The 21,273-nt window shown below is 37.5% G+C and overlaps 1 protein-coding gene across 1 annotated transcript in view; it reads left to right on the top strand.

The window, feature by feature from the left end:
• The window catches only part of HDAC9 (histone deacetylase 9), a 1,013,429-nt gene that overhangs the window by 752,390 nt on the left and 239,766 nt on the right, over positions 1-21,273 (top strand). The window contains exon 18 of the mRNA XM_061198513.1: positions 6,281-6,388. Within this exon, the coding sequence (XP_061054496.1) occupies positions 6,281-6,388 (108 nt within the window). The remainder of the gene's footprint in view (positions 1-6,280; positions 6,389-21,273) is intronic.

Genomic DNA, 21,273 nt, shown 5'->3' with positions numbered 1-21,273 from the left:
CCCTCTAGGTCATCACAAAGCACTGAGCTGATCTCCCTGTGCTATGCGGCTGCTTCCCACTAGCTATCTGTTTTACATTTGGTAGTGTATATATGTCCATGCCACTCTCTCACTTCTTCCCACCTTCCCCTTCCCCCTCCCCCTGTCCTCCAGTCCATTCTCTACGTCTTCGTCTTTATTTCTGTCCTGCCCCTAGGTTCTTCAGAACCATTTTTTTTTTTAGATTCCATATATATGTGTTAGCATACGATATTTGTTTTTCTCTTTCTGACTTACTGCACTCTGTATGACAGACTCTAGGTCCATCCACCTCACCACAAATAACTCAATTTCGTTTCTTTTTATGGCTGAGTAATATTCCATTGTATATATGTGCCACATCTTCTTTATCCATTCATCTGTTGATGGACACTTAGGTTGCTTCCATGTCCTGGCTATTGTAAATAGAGCTGCAATGAACATTGTGGTGCATGTGTATTTTGAATTACGGTTTTTTCAGGGTATACGCCCAGTGGTGGGATTGCTGGGTCGTATGGTAGTTCTATTTTTAGTTTTGTAAGGAACCTCCATACTGTTCTCCATAGTGGCTGTATCAATTTACATTCCCACCAACAGTGCAAGAGGGTTCCCTTTTCTCCACACCCTCTCCAGCATTTATTGTTTGTAGATTTTTGATGATGGTCATTCTGACTGGTGTGAAGTGATACCTAATTGTGGTTTTGATTTCCATTTCTCTAATGATTAGTGATGTTGAGCATCCTTTCATGTGTTTTTTGGCAATCAGTATATCTTCTTTGGAGAAATGTCTGTTTAGGTCTTCTGCCCATTTTTGGATTGGGTTGTTTGGTTTTTTTTGATATTCAGCTGCATGAGCTGCTTGTTAATTTTGGAGATTAATCCCTTGTCAGTTGCTTCATTTGCAAATATTTTCTCCCATTCTGAGGGGTTTCTTTCATCTTCTTTATGTTTTCCTTTGCTGTGCAAAAGCTTTTAAGTTTCATTAGGTCCCATTTGTTTATTTTTGTTTTCATTTCAGTTTCTCTAGGAGTGGGTCAAAAAGGATCTTCTTGCTAAGTGTTCTGCCTGTGTTTTCCTCTAAGAGTTTTATGGTGTCTGGCCTTACATTTAGGTCTTTAATTCATTTTGAGGTTTTTTTAGTGTATGGTGTTAGGGAGTGTCCTAATTTCATTCTTTTACATGTAGCTGTCCAGTTTTCCCAGCACCACTTATTGAAGAGGCTGTCTTTTCTCCATTGTATATTCTTGCCTCCTTTATCAAAGATAAGGTGACCATATGTGTGTGGGTTTATCTCTGGGTTTATTTCTATTCTGTTCCATTGATCTATATTTCTGTTTTTGTGCCAGTACCATACTGTCTTGATTACTGTAGCTTTGTAGTATCGTCTGAAGTCCGGGAGCCTGATTCCTCTAGCTCCGTTTTTCTTTCTCAAGATTGCTTTGGCTATTTGGGGTCTTTTGTGTTTCCATACAAATTGTGAAATTTTTTCTTCTAGTTCTGTGAAAAATGCCATTGGTAGTTTGATAGGGAATACACTGAATCTGTAGATTGCTTTGGGTAGTATAGTCATTTTCACAGTGTTGATTCTTCCGATCCAAAAACATGGTATATCTCTCCATCTGTTTGTATCATCCTTAATTTCTTTCATCAGTGTCTTATAGTTTTCTGCATACAGGTCTTTTGTCTCCTTAGGTAGGTTTATTCCTAGGTATTTTATTCTTTTTGTTGCAGTGGTAAATGGGAGTCTTTCCTTAATTTCTCTTTCAGATTTTTCATCATTAGTATGTAGGAATGCAAGAGATTTCTGTGCATGAATTTTGTATCCTTCTACTTTACCATATTCATTGATTAGCTCTAGTAGTTTTCTGGTAGCATCTTTAGGATTCTCTATGTATAGTATCATGTCATCTGCAAACAGTGACAGCTTTACTTCTTTTTCTCCAATTTGGATTCCTTTTATTTCTTTTTCTGACCGGTGTGAGGTGATACCTCACTGCAGTTTTGATTTGCATTTCTCTAATAATTAGTGATGTTGAGCATCATTTTATTTGCCTCTTGGCCATCTGTCTGTCTTCTTTGGAGAAATGTCTATTTAGACCTTACACCCATTTTTTGATTGGGTTGTTTGTCATTTTTTTTTTTTTGATATTGAGCTGCATGAGCTGTTTGTATATTTTGGAGATTAATCCCTTGTCCGTCACTTCATTTGCAAATATTTTCTTCCATTCTGAGGACTATCTTTTTGTTTTGTTTATGGTTTACTTTGCTGTGCAAAAGTTTTTAAGTTTTTAGATCCCATTTGTTTATTTTTATTTTCATTACTTCTGGGGGTGGATCAAAAAAGATCTTGCTGAAATTTATGTGAAACACTGTTCTGCCTATGTTTTCCTCTAGGACTATTATAGTGTCTGGCCTTACATTTAGGTCATTAATCCATTTTGAGTTTACTTTTGTATATGGTGTTAGGGAGTGTTCTGATTTCATTCTTTTACATGTCACTGTCCAGTTTTCCCAGCACCACTTACTGAAGAGATTGTCTTTTCTCCATTGTATATTCTTGCCTCCTTTGTCATAGATTAGGTGACCATAGGTGTGTGGGTTTACCTCTGGCTTTCTATCCTGTTCCACTGATCTATATTTCTGTTTTGTGCCAGTACCAAACAGTTTTGATGACCATAGCTTTGTAGTATAGCCTGAAGTCAGGGAGCCTGATGCCTCCAGCTCCATTTTTCTTTCTCAAGATTGCTTTAGCTATTCAGGGTCTTTTGTGTTTCCATACAAATTGTAAAATTTTTTGTTCCAATTCTGGGGAAAATGCCATTGGTAATTTGATAGGGATTACATTGAATCTGTAGATTGCTTTGAGTAGTTTAGTCATTTTGACAATATTGATTCTTCCAATCCAAGAATATGGTATATCTTTCCATCTGTCTGTGTCATCTTTTATTTCTTTCATCAGTGTCTTATAGTTTACTGAGTACAGGTCTTCTTTCTCTTTAGATAGGTTTATTCCTAGGTATTTTATTCTCTTTGATGTAATGGTAACTGGGATTGTTTCCTTGTTTTCTCTTTCTGATCTTTCATTGTTAGTGTGTAGGAATGCAAGAGATTTTTGTGTATTAATTTTGTATCCTGCAACTTTACCAGATTCATAGACGAGCTCTAGTAGTTTTCTGGTAACATCTTTAGGATTTTCTATGTATAGTATCATGTCATCTGCAAACAGTGACAGTTTTACTTCTTCTTTTCCAATTTGGATTCCTTTTATTTCTTCTTCTTCTCTGTGCCATAGCTAGGACTTCCATATCTATGTTGAATAATAGTGGTGAGAGTGGACATCCTTGTCTTATTCCTGGTCTTAGAGGAAATGCTTTCAGTTTTTCACTATTGAGAATGTTATTTGCTGTGGGTTTGTCGTATATGGCCTTTATTATATTGAGGTAGGTTCCCTCTAATCCCACTTTCTGGAGAGTTTTTATCATAAATGGGTGTTGAATTTTGTCAAAAGCTTTTTTTGCATCTGTTGAGATGACCATATTGTTTTTATTCTTCAGTTTGTTAATGTGTATCACATTGATTGATTTGCATATATGGAAGAATCTTTGCATCCCTGCGATAAATCTCACTTGATCGTGGTTTATTATCCTTTTAACGTGTTGTTGGATTCTGTTTGCTAGTAATTTGTTGAGGATTTTTACATCTATGTTCATCAGTGATATTGGCCTGTAGTTTTTTTTTATGATATCTTTGTATGGTTTTGGTATCCAGGTGATGGTGGCCTCATAGAATGAGGTTGGCAGTGTTCTTTCCTCTGCAATTTTTTTGGAAGAGTGTCAGGAGGATAGGTGTTAACTCTTCTCTAAATGTTTGATAGAATTCTCCTGTGAAGTCATCTGGTCCTGGACTTCTGTTTGTTGGACGTTTTAAAATCATAGTTTCAATTTCAGTACTCGTGATTGGTCTTTTCATATTGTCTATTTCTTCCTGGTTCAGTCTTGGAAGGTTGTACCTTTCTAAGAATTTGTGCATTTCTTCTAGGTTGTCCATTTTATTGGTGTATAGTTGTTTGTAATAGTGCCTTATGATGCTTTGTATTTCTGTGATGTCAGTTGTAACTTCTCTGTTTTCATTTCTAATTTTATTGATTTGAGTTCTCTCCCTTCTTTTCTTGATGAGTCTGTCTAAAGGTTTATCAATTTTGTTTTTCTTCTCAAAGAACCAGCTTCTAGTTTTCTTTTGGGGTTTATTGATTTGTTTTATGTTTGCTTGCACCCCAATAATTTTAAATCTGAAGAATGAGGACTTTCTATGGCACCTGTAGCTATGTAATGGTTGAAAATTGGTTTAAAAGTATCCAACACAATGTAAATGTTTTTTATTTTCTAGCTTGAACAACCATTTTCCTGAAGGCTGTATCCTCATGAAGCTCAAATAACTACTTACTTACAGTGGTTTAGTAAAAAAATAAAACTCTCAATTTAGAGGGTAAATGATTAGGTTCTAGGGTTCATTTGATGATTCCTTTACTTTTTAGTTGATAGTGTTGACCATGATGGTGTTGACTATGACATGGGCTGAATGTTCTTAGAAAGTAAGTGTTATTTCAGGAGTATGGTAGAAAGGCATGTGTTGTCAGGGGCAGAGCTCTGTGTGAGGGTCCTCAGACCTGCTGGGTAGCCTCTCTAAGCCACAGTATGTTCGTTCAATAACCACTTATTAGGCCTCAGCTATGTGTTAGGCATTACAAAAATGAGTGTACTAGCTGAAATAGTAGTAGCTAACAGTTGCATATCACGTACTCATTTAATCCTCCCCAACCTCATATGCAGATGGCACTTTAAAAAGCTGCTATTTCATTGGTAAGAGAAAGCACAGAGTTGCTAATTAATTGATTGCCCATTGTCATTCACCTTTTAGTGGTGAAGTCATAATTTCACCTGGACAGTTCAATTCCAGAATCTTCTCTCTTTACCACTTTGCTGTTGTTGAGAGAATCTTAATATTTTATTTATTTATTTAGTGTTCTCATTTATTATGTATTTACTCATTGTTCTTAACAGAATTTAAGTTGTTAAGGCTGTCATGAGAAAAAGCATGTGAAAATACTTAGGAAACTGCTTAGTGCATTGTGAATGAATTAATTATTTATTGTGTTTGTTCCCTGTCATTAGGCCTCTTCAATTTAGTTCTTCTTTTTAAAAAAATTCTGTGTTTTGTGTCAGAGTTCCCTTCTTTGAGCCATTTGAGAAGTCTTGATATTTGCACAGTCACAAATTTTTTTATTGCATTTCCCAGTGCTCCAACTGTGTCCTAAAATAAGAGACTTCTACAGCTTGATACTGTTATTTTTTTATATTATGACATATTTATACATTAAAAATATGTAACATATATGACAGTTATAAACCACTACTATTGCACTTTTCTTGTCCTTGTTGTAAATGTTCTCTTAATGCGTCCACAAAAAAGAGTAAACAGCATTTGATAAAGGTAAATCCAAAATATTGGTTCATGCTTTGTTTTGATAATAATGTTCTCTAGTATAGGAGCAGCCATATATTTTAATGGCCTATCTAATTTTAATAATACTAGTTTGCACTAAGACTAGCTGCCAAACTGTACTAAATGTTAAGCTTCTACTTTGAAAGTGAAATCTCTCCTTGCAGTTGAGGGTTGAGAATATTTTAAGTGTGAGGACCACACACTCCCTCCATTTAGTTGGAGAACCTGAACTGCGGTTGCTCCTTCCTCCTCACTGACTGCTACTGCTACCTGCCTAATAATTGTTTTTGGCTCCCCGTAAACCTGCAGCCAGAAAGGTATTTGAATTTTCCCCCTCTAGCACTTGCAAATCCGATTTTTATGTATAGCTAAGTGCTCTTAGCTTTTACTCTATCTACTACTGGGGCCTGGTTTCTAGCAAGCCTGTAGCTACGCCAGATCTGGCCTATGTAATGCTGTTTGTAATGAGAAATCTAAACAGGGAATGGCAGTGAGGCATGGCAGGAATGTGTTTCCATTGGAGAAGTCAGTGTAGAGAAAAAGTATAAGCAAAGCCGTGTGCAGAAGGCCTTTTCAGCTGGCCAAGACGGAAGACTAATGTTATTGTACATAGGCTGTTACTGTGCCAGCCCTTCCTCACAAATTTGCTTTCTCTCTCTCTCCCCTCTCCTGAACCTTCCTCCCCCCTCCCTCTTTCATCTACTCCTTCTCCTCTTTCTCTCCCTCTCTCTTCTGCGGGCTCCGCTCACTGTTTGCTCAGGTGGACAGTGACACCATTTGGAATGAGCTGCACTCGTCCGGTGCTGCACGCATGGCTGTTGGCTGTGTCATCGAGCTGGCTTCCAAAGTGGCCTCAGGAGAGCTGAAGGTGAGGTCTGGATTGCATTAAGTGTGGGAAATCCAGAGGAGACGCTGAAACAGAGATGTTGTTGTTTGGGAATTGTGGGGAGTGTGGTGTGGTAATAAAAGGAAAGGGGCGGAGGGAAGAGGGCAAAGAGATGGCCACTAAGGTGTGATAATAACTAGTGTGTAGGTAGGTAGTAGCTGATCGTGCTCCCAGGGCCTTCCTCTCCTTGGGGAAACTCTGCGGTTAGGGCACTCTGGTGTATTTTTAAGAGCATAGAAATGGTGAGTAAAGCTATGGTCCAGGTTAAAAATACCCAGTATATACATACCAGTCATGCCCTCCTGGGATTCTCTTTCGAAGCGACATAAAACATATGATTACTGAGTACTGTGTATAAGCTCAGAATACCACCCAGAGAGAAGGGGGTGGGGGTGGGGAGAAAGGTAAATATCAGATGGGAAGGATTGGGAGGAGGAAGGAAATTGTTGACTAGAAGGGTAATGATCCAGAGTATGTTTTTCCATGAAAGAACTTCAGAAATGAACTACGCTTTATTGTTCTTTTCTTTCTACGGTCTCTTCTTTTCTACACCATGTGAAAAGAACAATGTCCAAACCCCAACGTTTCCCAGTCTAAACAATTTATAAAAGCCAGAGACCTGACAGACGTTGACATTTTATTTGGTATTTTAACAGTGCTATTTAAAGGTATACCATGTGCATCTTGAATGCAGTTGCCCCAATAAACTTTGTTGGTGCTAACATAGCTTTTTAATGCAATGGTTCACACACTTCATAATGAAATCTGGGCAGTGATTGATTTGGTATTTTTAGCAATTGTGGGGCTTAGGGGAAATATATTGTGACCAACAATATAGGCACTGTGAGTTTTGTTCATCTAAAATAAAATCTAATTAGGATTATTTTTCTTTATGCCTAATGAATTTTTATTCATTTACACCTGACTATTTCACTTGTGATTAAAAATGCAGGGTAGGAATGTGCACTTTACAATGCATTGTCTGCCCCAGAAGTCTTTGCTCTAACTCTTTAAGTCAAAACCTACAGAAATAGCATTATGATAAGGTGGGCTATATTTAAAAAAATATATGTATATATATATATATATATATATGCGCCTCATGTTAAGTTGACATGATCAGCATTAGGATATTAATTGCTCATCTCAGGAGATTTCTTAGGCCATTAATGTGGTGCTTAATACTCAGTCTTTACCTTTGATAACGAGCTATTGAAAAGAAGAAAGGAATCAGCCTTATGGAGAGGTTTTGGCTCTCTCCCAGTAGCACTTGAGGAATAATTCTTCCTGTTTGAATATGTCACTTGTAACACTAGAATCAATTGACATTTTTAAAGAAGTATTTGAGAGTCTAATTTTCAAAATAATTCAAATGACAGACAACAGCCAGGCCACAATATTATAATTTTTAAAAGACTATGCTGGCACAGACCCACTTAATAAAAAACAAAAATGATTGTTAGCATTTCACAGTTTCTAATTGTGTTGATTTTGTTGAAGTTTAATCAATAATTCTGAAACCTTCTCAAGTAGAATGCCCACATATTACACTCAAAATCGTCATTGCTGTTAACCTCACAGAGTACAGAATTGCCAAATGTATGTGTGAAGAGTGTTGAACAAAAACCTAATTATATTTTTTAGGAGGTAGTCATTTAAAATAGCCAACTACAAACAGAGTGTCAACAATATATAGTATGGACATGCTGACCACCAGCTGTACTAACTAGCATTGGCTGTTTATGTTAAGATCAAGGATTCATACAAATGCTTTTCCTCCCCTTGGTTGAGAAATCAGCAAGTATGATTAAAAGAGAGAAGAATAGGGAAAAAGAGCCAGCATAAAAATCAAGAAACGTTGATCCAGGCTCTGCCACTTAAATGCTGTGTCACTTGTGGTAAATCACTTAATATCTCTAGGCCTCAGTATCTCGTTCCACAAAATCAGTAGGGTAGAATTGATAATGTTGAAGGTTGTACCTGGTTTTGACATTCTGAGCTATTTGCAAATGAGAAGTGGATCTGGTTATCAGTTATATACACCATGACATACCCAATAGTAGATATTCCACAACTGATTTCACCTTCCTTTGCTGAATATTCCAGGCAGTGTAGCTGGTTTATCTTTCTGATTGTTAGCCCAAAGTAAAAGTCCAAGACAGGCAGGACCATAACAAACGGACTAGTGCTGACAGACCCAGAGACTGAATCCTTTTGTTGCTAATAATTTGATGAGGCCTATGGGAATACCACTGTAGATAGCCAAGAATTGCAGTAGGTAGCCATGTTCAGGGACCTCTAGCTAACCAAAAATGTTACTCAGTGTCTACCTGTTCCAGACTCCAGTATGACTGGGCAGGTACACCTGCTGGCCAGGAGCATTAACACTCATGGCTGTGGAGTCACTTCATTCAGATCTAGGAAGAAAATAGGAAAGCTTATTTGAGGACACTGGTAAGTTATCCTCTGATAAGAGATGTGAACAAAGAAAACTTTAGTGTTTTGTTGATCATTTTCTGCATCTACATTCAGTTCTCACATGTTCTACCTCTTTCTCCCAGTAAATCTATAACTTGAAACAACATTGACATATTGAAAGACTGCATTTTGTGAGTCTGCACTCATTTTGCTTGGAAATTAGAGAAGAATTAAGAGCTTTATTTCAAATAGGGTGGGCCTGGATGGGGTGCTGAACTGAGAGGTTCGAGATAGCTGGAGGGAGGTCACCAAACTCGTAGGGGATGGGGACCTAGGAGATAAGAAGGGCACCCAAACAAGGAAAATGCCAAAGGCAAATTTCATTACCTGGACTTTTTCCTTGATATTGAGCTTGATCATGATTGTTCCCCTAACTTTTGACAGGTTCTGTCCTTTCTTCACCTGCAGATACTAATGGGCTAAAGGAATTAGAGGTATAATCCAGGCACAGGGAGTGGGTCTCATGTTGATACTTAAACTGAGCGTGTGCAGCAAACTACAGCAGTAAGTGGGTGTATTTTTTGCACAGCATGGACATGCTCAGTGGAGTTCAGTGGAAATTATGGGGACTTCCAAGTTTTCCAGGTTTTTAATAAGATATTTTTAAAAACCCATGCAAGTGGAAATTTCTCAAACCTACAAATACCCAAGTTGGCTATTTCTCAGAATCTAGAACTAGGGAACATAAATATTCTGGAAATGCTGACATGTTTGTTGTATTGGAAACTATAATTGGAAGAATAGTTATCTCAAAATGGTTTTATTGTTCTAAAGGTCATTTAGGAAGTATGTCTAGAAATAGAAATATCTTTAAAAGATGAGCATTTTTCAAGTTATAAATATTCACTATTTCGTTCAAAAAATGGTGCCAAATATCATGTTGTACACCCTTAAAGTATATAATTTTTATTTGTCAGTTATGCCTCAATATATCTGGGAAAAAAATGATTCAACAGTTAGCAAGTTTTACTGTAAGAATGCCCTTTGATGCTATTTTGGCAATGCTGTAATTTCATAAAAAAGTAAAAATTGCTTTAGTTGTCTGGAAATTTTTGTCAAGAAAGTTCCCACCTGATTATCTGAAAATGTATGGATTTCTTTACTGTTTGAATGGATATTGTGATATCATGTTGCTAATAATACCTGCCATTCATTAAGTATGTACTATAGGTTGGGCAGTTTACATGTAATTTGTCATTATTCTCACAACGTCCACCAAAAGTAAGTACCACCAATAGGATAGCAGCTCAGAGACATCAAGTAACTTTTTACGATCCTGCACACAGTTTAATAAATGGCAAAGCCTGTAAGTGTCACAATCCTCTCTTCTCTTTCAATACTTTATAAGGAATTTCTTGTAGAGGTAGCACAAATATGTAAGAAAAAAGGGGTTAAAGCTATCTTTTTTAAATAGTCTAGATTCTTTCCTTTTTATTACTCTAAAACATTTAATACAGACAAAAAAATAAGGAGTTACATTAATAACTTACAAATCATAATAATATGGTTGGATGTGAGCCCTTCATCCAACTAAAGAAATAGTACTGTGCTAACACTATTAAAGTTCTTTCAGTACTTATCTCATTCCTATCTTTTGACCCAGGAGTAATTATTAATCTGTTGTATTTTTTAAATTATTCCTTTCCCTTTAATAGTGTTAACCATATGTTGTAGATCTTTATAAAAAATGGAATCTTATTGAGTGTGTTATTCCTCAGATTTCTCTCCCCCAACTTAAAATCATGTTATGAGGATTTATCCTATTTACATAGCTGTGATTTATTTGTTTTCCTTGTACATCATAATTTGTTTATTCATTCTTCTGTTGGACAGTATAGTTGTTTCCAGGTTTTTGCTCTTTTGATCAGTGCTGCTGTGAACACTCTTGAACTATGACATAACTAAGGGTAAAATGGTAAGCTCCTAGGATAGAAACAATAAATTTCAGAGAGTAATGCAAGGTAGAATTCCAAAGTCATTTTGCCACAATGACATCAGCAAAAATAAAAATTTAAACCTCTGAAAATTCTTCACTCCATGAAATCAGTGACAAAAGTGGCAAAATTTATCAGAATTAATTTTTAAAAATCTTTTATTGGAGTATAGTTGCTTTACAATGTTGTGTTAGTTTCTGCTCTATAGCAAAGTGAATCGGCCACACATGTATGTGTATCCCCTCTTCCTCGGATTTCCTTCCCGTTTAGGTCACCACAGAGCACTGAGTAGAGTTCCCTGTGCTATACAGTCTGTTCTCATTAGTTATCTATTTTATAAATAGTAGTGTATATATGTCAATCCCAATCTCCCAATCCCTCCCACCTTCCTTCCCCCCTTGGTATCCATATGTTTGTTCTCTATGTCTGTGTCTCTATTTCTGCTTTGCAAATAGTTCATCTATACCATTTTTCTAGATTCCACATATATGCATTAATATGTGATATTTGTTTTTCTGACTTAATTCACTCTGTATGACAGTCTCTAGGTCCATCCACGTCTCTACACATGACCCAATTTTGTTCCTTTTTATGGCTGAGTAATATTCCATTGTATCTATGTACCACATCTTTATCCATTCCTCTGCTGATGGATATTTAGGTTGCTTCCATATCCTGGCTATTGTAAATATTGCTGCAGTGAACATTGGGGTGCCATGTATCTTTTGAATTATTGTTTTCTCCGGGTATATGCCCAGGAGTGGGATTGTTGGGTCATATGGTAGTTCTATTTTTAGTTTTTTAAGGAACCTCCATACTGTTCTCCATAGTGGCTGTACCAATTTACATTCCCACCAACAGTGCAAGAGGGTCCCCTTTTCTCCACACCCTCTCCAGCATTTATTGTTTGTAGATTTTTTGGTGATGGCCATTCTGACTGGTGTGAGGTGATATCTCATTGTAGTTTTGATTTGTATTTCTCTAATAATTAGTGATGTTGAGCATCTTTTCATGTGTTTGTTGGCCATCTGTATGTCTTCTTTGGAGAAATGTCTATTTAGGTCTTCTGCCCATTTTTTAATTGGGTTGTTTGTTTTTTTTTATACTGAGCTGCATGAACTGTTTGTATATTTTGGAGATTAATCCCTTGTCAGTTGCTTCATTTGCAAATATTTTCTTGCATTCTGAGGATTATCTTTTCCTCTTGTTTATGGTTCCCTTTGCTGTGCAAAAGCTTTTAAGTTTAATTAGGTCCCATTTATTTTTGTTTTTATTTTCATTACTCTAGGCGGTGGGTCAAAAAAGATCTTGCTGTGATTTATGTCAAAGGGTGTTCTGCCTATGTTTTCCTCTAGGAGCTTTATAGTGTCTGGCCTTACATTTAGGTCTTTAATCCATTTTGAGTTTATTTTTGTGTATGGTGTTGGGGAGTGTTCTAATTTCATTCTTTTACATGTAGCTGGCCAGTTTTCCCAGCACCACTTATTGAAGAGATTGTCTTTTCTGCATTGTATATCCTTCCCTCTTTTGTCATAGATTAGGTTACCATAGGTGCGTGGATTTATTCTGGGCTTTCTATCCTGTTCCATTGATTTATATTTCTTCTTTTGTGCCATCAACCATAGTGTCTTGATGACTGTAGCTTTGCAGTATAGCCTGAAGTCAGGGAGCCTGATTCCTCCAGCTCCATTTTTCTTTCTTAAGATTGCTTTGGCTATTCGGAGTCTTTTGTGTTTCCATACAAATTGTAAAATTTTTTTGTTCTAGTTTTGTGAAAAATGCCGTTGGTAATTTGATAGGAAAAAAAGAAAATTACAGACCACTATCACTGATGAATACAGATGCAAAAATCCTCAACAAAATACTAGCAAACAGAATCCAACAACATATTAAAAGGATCATACATCATGATCAAGTGGGATTTATCCCAGGTATGCAAGGATTGTTCAATATACGTAAATCAAACAGTGTGATACACCATATTAACAAATTGAAGAATAAAAACCATATGATCATCTCAGTAGATGCAGAAAAGGCTTTTGACAAAATTCAACACCTATTTATGACAAAAGCTCTCCAGAAAGTGGGCATAGAGGGAACCTACCTCAACATAATAAAGGTCACATGTGACAAACCTGTAGCAAGCATCATTCTCAATGGTGAAAAACTGAAAGCATTTCCTGTAAGATCAGGAACAAGACAAGGATGTCCACTCTCACCACTCTTATTCAGCATAGTTTTGGAAGTCCTAGTCATGGCAGAGAAGAAAAAGAAATAAAAGGAATCCAAATTGTAAAAGAAGAAGTAAAACTGTCACTGTTTGCAGATGACATGATATTGTACATAGAAAATCGTAAAGATGCCACCACAAAACTAGTAGAGCTCATCAGTGAATTTGGTAAAGTTGCAGGATACAAAATTAATGCACAGAAATCTCTTGCATTCCTATACACTTACAATGAAAAATCAGAAAGAGAAATTAAGGAAACAGTTCCATTTACCATTGCAACAAAAAGAATAAAATACCTAGGAATAAACCTACCTAAAGAGGAAAATGACCTGTACTCAGAAAACTAAAGATACTGATGAAAGAAATCAAAGACAATACAAACAGATGGAGAGATTTGCCATGTTCTTGGATTGGAAGAATCAATATTGTGAAAATGGCTACACTACCCAAAGCAATCTACAGATTCAGTGCAATCCCTATCTAATTACCAATGGCATTTTTCGCAGAATTAGAATTAATTATTTTAAAAACCCAGGAAATTAACCAAAAGCTTGTAACATCTCAGGAAGCATGTATTCAAAAGAAAACTGGCTAAATCTTCATGAGAACAGTGATCTTTGTGGTGTTTTAATTCACCCTTTCCAGTTCCCCAGTAGTCTTATTCCCAGTGAAAACCAATAATTTAGCAGTCTCCAGACAGGGCAGAATGGGGTTGAAGCTTCTTCAAAGCCTCATTCCCAGAAAATTTTCATTATTTGGCCTGTCTGGTCCTTCAGTACAAGTCCCCAGTTACAAAGTTGTCTTTATTTGGCTGGACTTAGAGTGAAAAGCCTTTTCCTCAGAAGCACTTGTTGAAAAAAATTAAAGGTAATTGGTTAACTTATGGCTACCTGAAGTGGTGGACAACAGTAGAGAAAACAACAAACTAACTGAAAACTTCCAGAAAAAACTGGGGAATGAGATGTGCATAAGCGTTGTGACAAGCCCTATCAGACTCCTAAGAATCTAGAAGGGCATGTGTCTGATAGGGCTGTGTGCATTCTCAGGGCTGTGTTCACACCACAGTCAGGAAAGACTGAAAGGCCCTAAAGTCTCATCTCAAGCTGACTTTGAGGCTCTGCTCAAACCAGAAGTAAAGGCCAAGGAAGAGCTGCCAAGGAAGAGCTGTCAGATCTCTGACCCAGTATTGAAAGTGTGTCCAACACACATGGGCAGGGCCCCTTATAAAAGGCTGGGGACTGTTGGTTCCAGGCATTTAAGGAAATCTCTGTCTGATTATTAACTGACCAACCACTGAATTAAGCAAACGAAGACTTCAGTCCCACACTCAACATAGAATACAGTCTTTATACAATTAGTTCAGAAGAATCAACAAGCAAACAAAACAACAATGACAAACCCTAGGGAGTGGTAAAAATCTGATTTCCAGAATTGTCATATTATATTGCTTAAAATGCCCAGTTTGCTACATAAAATTATGAGATGCAAAGAAGCACATGAATTCACATGAAGAAATAATGAGCATCAGTAAAAGTAACTACATAAATAAATATAATTGATAGTAGAATTGTATTTTTTGTTTGTAACTCTTATTCTTCTCTCAGATTTAAAAGACAACTGCATAAAACAATAACCATAAATCAGTGTATAAAGATGTAGTTTGTATAACAGTAGCAGCATGAAGTAGGGGATTGGGACTGGAGCTATATAATAGCAAAACAAAGTTTTTGGATACTGTTAAAATGTGGCTCATGTCTGAACTAGATTGTTAAAAGTTAAGATGCTAATTATAATCCACTGGACAACAGGCAAGAAAATAAGTCAAAAATATATTAAAAGAAATGACCAGGAAATTAAAATGCTACACTAGAGAATATCTATTTAACTTCAAAGAAGACAGTGTAATAGAGGAGTTGAGGAACAAAAAAAGGTGACATATAGAGAACAAATACCTAAGTCATTGTGCCAATTTCAAACCCCACCAGCAGCACATAAGAATTTCCAGGGCTCTCCACTTCTGTCTGTATTTGGCATTTTCAGATTTTTAAATGTTTGCAAATCTTACATGAAAATATGCTCAATATCACAAATCATCAGGAAAATGCAAATTAAAACCACAATGAGATGTCACCTCAAACCTGTCAGAATGGCAACAAATAATGAATGTTGGTGAGGATGTGGAGAAGAGGGAACCCACGTACACTGTTGGTGGGAATGTAAATTGGTACAGCAACTCTGGAAAACAGTATGGAGGTTCCTCAAAAAATTAAAAATAGAACTACCATAGGATCCAGGAGTTCTACTCCTGGGTATATATCCAAAAAAGCAAAAACACTAAATCAAAAAGATACATTGAACCCTATGTTCATAGCAGCATTATTTACAATAGCCAAGATATGGAAATAACCTAAGTGTCCATCAACAGATTAATGGATAAAGAAAATGTGGTGTATATACACAATGGGATATTACTCAGCCGTAAAAATGAATGAAATTTTGCCATTTGCACCAATGTGTGTGGGGCTGGAGGGTATCATGCTTAGTGAAGTAAGTTAGAGAAAGACAAATACTATATGTCTTCACTTGTTTTTGGAATCTAAAAAAAATCGAACAAGTAAATGTAACAAAACAGAAACAGACTCACAGTTACAGAAAATAAACTAGTGTTTACCAGTGGGGACAGGAGCCAAACCAGGGAAGGAGATTAAGAGGTACAAACTCCTAGGTATAAAAGTATAAGGATATAATGTGCAGCATAGGTATTAATAGCCAATATTTTATGATAACTTTATTTATTTTTGTAAATTGGAATATGATTGCTTTACCATGTTGTGTTAGTTTCTGCAGTACAGTGAAGTGAATCAGCTATATGTATAACCATATCCCCTCCCTCTTGGACCTCCCTCCCCCCCCATCCCACCCATCTAAGTTGTCACAGAGCACCGAGCTGAGCTCCCTGTGCTATACAGCAGGTTCCCACTAGCTGTCTAGTTTACACATGGCAGTGTATTTATGTCAAACCTAATCTCCCAATGCGTCCGACCCTCCCTTTCCCCTCCGAGTCCATACGTCCATTCTCTACATCTGTGCCTCTATTCCTGCCCTGCAAATAGGTTCATCTGTACCGTTTTTCTAGATTCCACATATATGCATTAATATATGATATTTGGTTTTCTCTTTCTGGCTTACTTCACTCTGTGTGACAGACTCTAGGTCCATCCACATCTCTACAAATGACCCAATTTCGTTCCTTTTTATGGCTGAGTAATATTCCATTGTATATATGTACCACATCTTCATTATCCATTCATTTGTCGCTGGACATTTAGGTTGTTCCCATGTCCTGGCTATTGTAAATAGTGCTGCAGTGAACATGTGGGTACATATGTCCTTTTGAATTATGGTTTTCTCAGGGTGCGTGTCCAGTAGTGGGATTGCTGGGTCATATGGTACTTCGATTTTTAGATTTTTAAGGAACCTCCATACTGTTCTCCATAGTGACTGTATCAATTTACATTCCCACCAACAGTGCAAAAGGGTTCTCTTTTCTCCACACCCTCTCCAGCATTTATTGTTTGTAGCTTTTTTGATGATGGCCATTCTGACTGGTGTGAGGTGAGACCTCATTGTAGTTTTGATTTGCATTTCTTTAATAATTAGTGCTATTGAGCATCTTTTCATGTGCCTCTTGGCCATCTGTATGTCTTCTTTGGTGAAATGTCTGTTTAGGTCTTCCGCCCATTTTTTAATTGGGTTGTTTGTTTTTTTGATATTCAGCTCCATGAGCTGTTTGTATATTTTGGAGATTCTTTCTCCATTGCTTCGTTTGCAAATATTTTCACTCATTTTGAGGGTTGTCTTTTCGTCTTGTTTATGGTTTCCTTTGCTGTGCAAAAGCTCTTAAGTTTAATTAGGTCCCATTTGTTTATTTCTGTTTTTATTTTCATTACTGTTGGAGGTGGGTCAAAAAAGAACTTGCTGTGGTTTATGTCAAAGAGTGTTTTTCCTGTGTTTTCCTCTTAAGAGTTTTATGGTGTCTGGTCTTACATTTAGGTCTTTTATCCATTGAGTTTATTTTTGTGTATGGTGTTAGGGAGTGTTCTAATTTCATTCTTTTACATGTAGCTGTCCAGTTTTCCCAGCACCACTTATTGAAGAGGCTGTCTTTTCTCCATTGTAAGTTCTTGCCTCCTTTGTTGTAAATTACATGACCATATGTGTGTGGGTTTATCTCTGGGCTTTCTATCCTGTACCATTGATCTATATTTCTGTTTTTGTGCCAGTACCATACTGTCTTGATTACTGTAGCTTTATAGTATAGTCTGAAGTCCAGGAGCCTGATTCCTCCAGCTCCGTTTTTCTTTCTCAAGACTGCTTTGGCTATTCGGGGTCTTTTGTGTTTCCATACAAATTGTAAAATTTTGTGTTCTAATTTCGTGAAGAATGCCATTGGTAGTTAGGTAGGGATTGCATTGAATGTGTAGATTCCTTTGTGTAGTATAGTTATTTTCACAATATTGATTCTTCCAATCCAATAACATGGTATATTTTTCCATCTGCTTATGTCATCTTTGATTTCTTTCATCAGTTTTATAGTTTTATGAGTACAAGTCTTTTGCCTCCTTAGGCAGGTTTATTCCTAGGTATTTTATTCTTTTTGTTGCGATGATAAATGGGATTGTTTCCTTAATTTCTCCTTCTGATTTTTTGTTGTTAGTGTATAGGAATGCAAGAGATTTCTGTGCATTAATTTTGTATCCTGCAACTTTACCAAATTCATTGATGAACTCTAGTAGTTTTTTGGTGGCATAGTCAGGATTTTTTATGTATAGTATCATGTCATCTGCAAACAGTGACAGTTTTACTTCTTCTTTTCCAATTTGGATTCCTTTTATTTCCTTTTCTTCTCTGACTGTTGTGGCTAGGACTTCCAAACTATGTTGAATAAGAGTGGCAAGAATGGACATCTTTGTCTTGTTCCTGATCTTTGAGGAAATGCTTTCAGTTTTTCACCATTGAGAATGATATTTGCTGTGGGTTTGTCATATATGGCCTTTATTATGTTGAGCTAGGTTCCCTCTGTGCCCTTTTTCTGGAGAGTTTTTATCATAAATGGGTATTGAATTTTGTCAAAAGCTTTCTCTGCATCTATTGAGATGATCATATGGTTTTTATTCTTCAATTTGTTAGGGTTGTTTATCACGTTGATTGATTTGCATATATTGAAGAATCCTTGCATTCGTAGGATAAATCCCACTTGATCATGATGTATGATCCTTTTAATATGTTGTTGGATTCTTTTTGCTAGTATTTTGTTCAGGATTTTTGCATCTATGTTCATCAGTGATATTGGTCTATAATTTTCTTTTCTTGTGATATCTTTGTCAGATTTTGGTATCAGCGTGATGGTGGCCTCGTCGAACAAATTTGGGAGTGTTCCTCCCTCTGCAGTTTTTTGGAAGAGTTTGAGAAGGATAGGTGTTAGCTCTTCTCTAAATGTTTGTTAGAATTCGCCTGTGATGCCATCTGGCCCAGGACTTTTTTTTGTTGGAAGATTTTTAATTACAGTTTCAATTTCATTACTTATGATAAGTCTGCTTTGTTTTCTAATTCTTCCTGGTTCAGTCTTGGAAAATTGTACCTTACCAAGAATTTGTTCATTTCTTCATGGTTGTCTATTTTATTGACATATACTTGTTTGTAGTAGTCTCTTTTAATCCTTTGTATTTCTGCAGTGTCAGTTGTGATTTCTCCTTTTTCATTTCTAATTTTATTGATTTGCATCCTCCCCCCCCCCTTTTTTTTTTTTTTGAATGAGTCTGGCTAAAGGTTTATCAATTTTGTTTATCTTCTCAAAGAACCAACTTTTAGTTTTATTGATCTTTGCTATTTTCTTCATTTCTATTTCTTTTATTTCTGCTCTGATCTTTATGATTTCTTTCTTTCTACTGAGTTTAGGTTTTCTTTGTTCTTCTTTCTCTAGTTTCTTTACGTGTAAGGTTAGATTGTTTACTTGAGATTTTTCTTGTTTCTTGAGGTGAGATTCAATTGCTATAAACTTCCCTCTTAGAACTGCTTTTGCTGGGTCTTGATGCTAAGATGAGGACCTCTGGGAGACCTCACTCTGATGCATATTCCCTGGGGTCTGAGGTTCTCTGTTAGTCCAGTAGTTGGGACTCGGACCTCCTACCGCAGGAGATCAGGTTGGACCCCCGGCTTGTGAACCAAGATCCCGCAAGCTGCGCAGGGTGGCAGAAAAAAAAAAGGAGCAGAACAATAACAAAGAGTAAAAAATAAAATAAGATTAGAAAACTAACAGATATGGTAGAAAAAATTAAAATATGGATGAAACAACAACCAGAAGTTAAAACAGAACCTCGATAGCATAAAAGAGAAAAGAAAAAAAAAAAAGCTAGTAAAGGCCTTGGCTGTGGGGGGTGGGGTTTAGGCAGGGGCTGGGTTTTGACTGTGGGCAGGGCCTATGTTTAGGACCCACAGGGCTGGAAAAATCCCTGGGGGCGGGGGCCATGGGGCTTAGGCTCAACACAGCAGGAGGGGCCCAGGAGTGCCTCTGGTCTTGGAGGGCGGAGGACCAGGTCTGGGACCCCAGCAGGCTCCCTGGGCCAAAGTGGTCAGGGGAAATGCTAGGCATGTTCCCCCCCCATCCTCTTTTCTGAGAGGGTCCCTCCCCATTGGCCTCTCTTCTTCTTCCCCACCCTCCCTCCTATGCCCCTAGGACCCCTGTGGCTGGAGGGGGCCCCAGAAGGCAGGGGACCAGACCCTCAAGCCCAACAGGCTTCCCAAGGCCGAATGGGCTGGGGAAATGCCCAGAGCACTTCCCCTGATCCCTCGGTTCTGGAGGGTCCCCCACCACCATCCTCCTCTCCTCTTCTCCCCCCGCCTCCCTCTTATGCCCGTAGGATCAGTGTGGCCCAGAGGGGGCCTTGGAGGGTTGGGGATCCGGCCCGGGAGCCCAGCAAGTTTCCCGGGGCCGAGTGGGTGGGGGAAACACCCGCCACACCTCCCCTGATCTTCCAGTCCTGGAGGGTCCCCCCCAACCGTCTGCCTCTCCTCCTTTTCCTCCCTCCTCCCTCCCACGCGCCTAGGACCCATGAGGCCAGAGGGGGCCCTGGAGATCAGAGGACCAGGCCCGGGAGCCCAGCAGGCTTCCCAGGGCGACTGGGCTGCGGAAATCCTAGGCGCACCGCCCCCTGATCCTGCAAACCTCCACAGGGTCCCTCGAGGCGTGGGAACCCCTCCTCTCTCCCAGCCACCCCTCAGGGGTGCCAGTCATGTCCATCCTCCACTTCTCTACCCCCTCACTCCCCCCCACATCCTACCTGGTTGCCCTGGGGTTCCTCGCGTCTCCTTGGGCGTCAAGGTCCCCCACCAGTGTCCGGCAGATGCCCTAGCTGTGGGAAGACACGAACTCCACGTCCTCCCATGCCGCCATCTTGACTCCGCCCCTATGATAACTTTAAATGGAGTATAATCTATAAAATCTTGAATCACTATGTTGTAAACTTGAAACTAATATAGTATTTTGAATCAAATATACTTCAAAAAATAAAAATAAAAATATTTTAAACATATATTTTTATGTATTTATAAATTTAAAAATATATTTATAAATTTGAAATAAATAATAACAAATATTTTAAAATAAAATAAATGTTTGCCAACCTTGTAGGTATAAAATGTCACCTTATAATGAACCTCTGTTTTAGATACGGACAAAATAAGATCGTTATATCCTTCTTAAACCTTTTATTAATATTTATGCCTTATCTCAAGTAAAGCCTTTTGTCCTCAGTTATATTTGTATGATATTAATATAGCATTCTTAGTTTTTTTTCTTTCCTAGTATTTGCCTAGTTCATTACTTACCATCCCTTTACTTGCAGTTTCTCTTTTCTATATACTAGGTCTATCTCTTATAAATAGCTTAAGGCTGGATTTTGCTTTCTAATCTGACTGTATATTTTAACTGAGGAGTTGAATTTATTTCCATTTATTATGGTCGATAGTATACATAAATGTATTTCTATCATAGTTTGTTTTTTCTTTGTCCTACCATTGTGTGCACCCTTTCTTTCACTCACCCCTTGCTTTCTTTTCAATTGAAATGTCTCATTCTATGTTACTTCTAATTTTTAAAACATAAATTATTTGTATTATTTTAGTAATTATCATTTAAAAATTTAACCTATTTAAGAAATCTTAAA

The sequence above is a fragment of the Eubalaena glacialis genome, chromosome 8 (assembly GCF_028564815.1).
Source record: "Eubalaena glacialis isolate mEubGla1 chromosome 8, mEubGla1.1.hap2.+ XY, whole genome shotgun sequence".
NCBI classification, from domain to species: Eukaryota; Metazoa; Chordata; class Mammalia; order Artiodactyla; family Balaenidae; genus Eubalaena; species Eubalaena glacialis.
Note: the sequence above shows the minus strand (reverse complement) of the source record. Positions and strands in the feature narration are given on the sequence as shown.